This window comes from Triticum dicoccoides, chromosome 4B, assembly GCF_002162155.2.
Source record: "Triticum dicoccoides isolate Atlit2015 ecotype Zavitan chromosome 4B, WEW_v2.0, whole genome shotgun sequence".
NCBI classification, from domain to species: Eukaryota; Viridiplantae; Streptophyta; class Magnoliopsida; order Poales; family Poaceae; genus Triticum; species Triticum dicoccoides.
In genome coordinates, this window is record NC_041387.1 from 636,865,588 (window position 1) to 636,868,150 (window position 2,563).

Sequence of the window (2,563 nt, forward strand, 5' to 3'; positions counted from 1 at the left end):
TGACATTTGTACAAATCTCTTCCATTCTACTTCCAGCTGAAACTTCTGAGGGCCATTTTCAAGTTTTTCACGAGCTCAACTGCGGACAGAACTCCCTCTTCGATCTGGAGAAAAGTGAGCATGTCAATCTTCTGATCATATATTCATTAGAATTATATACTAACAAATCACAGTTTATTCTCTTGCAAGTTGTTACTACTTTTGCACAATGTATATATGAGCAAGGCAGAGGGGCCTTGCCTTTGCCGTGATGGTGATGTTGAGGCAGGAGCCCGTAAACGGTATGATGTTGGTGTTTATGATCGACAGGCCCTGATTTTCGAGCTCGGTCAGGATCATCACCAGCACCCCTCTCCTCTTCTTGCAGCAGATATTCAGTAGTGCCGTGTTCCCTCGGATGCTGGCCTCAATGTCTGGGCTCGAGTACCCGGACCTGGAGCCGCTCCCGCTGGGGCCTGCTGCATCGTTGTCGGGAGGGATATGTTGCATTTGCTATCGAACACCATGGACTCTGACGACCTCCGTGAGCCTTGCTCTAGGGCCTGCACCTTCTCCTCCAGCTGCTTCACGTAGTCGATGGTACTCCCCAGCAGAGAGAGCTTGTCAGTCTGAATAATATGGCAATGACCAACTATTTAAGCTGCAGCCTGCAGGTACCTGGTGTCTGGTGATCACATAAATGGAGCCAACCTGTCTTGTCACGCACCTTCTTGAGTCCGGGGACGATGGTGGCCAAGGACACGAACTGCTGCTGCAGCTTCTCCCGCCGCTTGCGCTCGGCGATGACGTGCTCTTGCGGCGCCCTGCCCCACCTCTCCGGCGCCTGCAGCTGCTGCATCATCCCTTGGACTCCATTGCTCTTCCAGCCGGAGAAGCTCAGGGTGCTAGCCTGGCCAGCTCCGACGGAGAGGAAGTTGGATGATGGCGGCGGAGCCGGTTGCCCCAGCTCGTTCTTCACCATTGCCGATCCGAATGGTAAGCTCGGCAATGACGACGAGCCCCCAAAGCTCGGGAAATTGGAGCTGCGAGATGGATTGAACGTCGGGATTGCCATCGGCGGCGTGTAGCACTGCGCTTCACGGCCAGGTAGCGGTGGCTCTGCAAACTGCTGCCCCCTACCGGGTACAGGTACTGGACCCCCTTCTTCCTGGTACATGTAAGCTAGCTCCTCCTGTTCCTGGCATGGGCCATTGCAATAAGATGTCACAAAATTATGCATAGCTAGCTTTAACTCGCAGCATCTTATCCGCAAAAAGAAAATTTAACTCGCCGCATCTGAACTTGTAGATGTTACAAGTGATTACGATTGACGACCAGATTAATATGCTTACCGTCTGGGTAAGCCATTGGTTTGGTTGCTCCATCATATCACTGCGTACACAAGAAAAGCTTGATGATTAAGACACATACAAGCTCAGAGGAAAACCAATCTAGAAAGGTAGAATTTCTGGCGAACACATACCTGAAACCTCTGTCCTCTGCGTTTCTTGTGTTCTCTTCTTTCTTGACTTCCTCCCTGTCTTGCTTACAGAGGCATGCACATATAACGCAAACAGTATGTACTTGCAGGTTTGGTTTCACAGTCCGCACTCCGTGCGAGCTTCAGAATTTCTTTCTCAACACCTTTTCTCTCCGGTGCTTGGCCTGAGTGCCTGACATCGCAACTCCGATCTCTGAAGATCTCCTGCGTCCTATCTTTAATACACCCGAGAGATCCGTGATCTGAATCCAGTTCAAAAAGAAACTCGTTCTGTCTCGCACCTCCTCAACTCAACCTGTCTGAAGGTTCAGTAGGTCCGATGAAAGTGGCATTGGGATATATAGAAAACTAGTGTGCACGCACGCATTGTTGCCGGACGAGGTCTGTTTCACTCGCAAGTGCGACGGTTGCAAGTTGTTGGGGTGTCGAATGCCACACTTCGTGAAGGATGAGTACACTCTAGTGTACATTTTCCGGATAAGCTTGGTGTTGGAGGGAAAGTACAGTGGTTATGAACTCCACTAGTATGCATATACCAATACCATACTATCATTTTGTCGATTGTTTAGGAGACCCATGTGATTATAGCGCTGCATCCTTTGTGCTGAGCCTGCAAGCTTTATGTTAATTACACAAGCAAATCCCAGGAAAGCGGCTCCAAATCAAAGTGCAAATACAAGACAACTGTCTGGAAGAAAGTACAAACCTGAAGAGGGCACGAGAAGAGGACAAATGGCTTATATATTCGTTTGCTTCAATCCCATCAACGAGGTTAGGGCTTTAAGGTACTAGATTAGATACTCATCATGTTGTCGCATTGTTCTAGGTGCATGTGCAACTTGGAATATTTGATGACACCTTTCGGCTGCCACGAGCAACTTCGCTGCATATAAGATTGGTATGCAAAATTCTGCCTAGATTTAGTTGCTTCTTATCGTTCTGAATTTACTGCTAGTTACTCCCTCCGTTCCAAAATAGATGACTCAACTCTGTACTAACTTTAGTATAAAGTTGAGTCATCTATTTTGGAACGGAGGGAGTAACTAGCAGTAAATGCTATGGTTAAGTACATTTTCAGCTTAA

At 48.2% G+C, this 2,563-nt stretch overlaps 1 protein-coding gene across 1 annotated transcript; it reads right to left on the reverse strand.

The window, feature by feature from the left end:
* Positions 1-24: 24 nt before the first annotated feature.
* On the reverse strand, positions 25-1,564 carry LOC119291946 (transcription factor NAI1-like). The gene is made up of 3 exons (XM_037570755.1): positions 1,463-1,564; positions 1,332-1,371; positions 25-1,177 (listed from the first exon to the last, which is right to left on the reverse strand). Exons 2-3 carry the CDS (start codon positions 1,365-1,367, stop codon positions 632-634), a joined length of 582 nt encoding a protein of 193 aa, XP_037426652.1. The 5' UTR covers positions 1,368-1,371; positions 1,463-1,564; the 3' UTR covers positions 25-631.
* Between the last annotated feature and the right edge of the window lie 999 nt (positions 1,565-2,563).

What these genes read in the sequence shown, in the direction of transcription:
- LOC119291946 (XM_037570755.1), bottom strand. Translation starts at nt 1,367, where the DNA reads ATGATGGAGCAACCAAACCAATGGCTTACCCAGACG. An exon ending in ACCAATGGCTTACCCAGACG is followed by an intron (nt 1,178 to 1,331) that starts GTAAGCATATTA and finishes GGCCCATGCCAG; the next exon opens with GAACAGGAGGAGCTAGCTTA.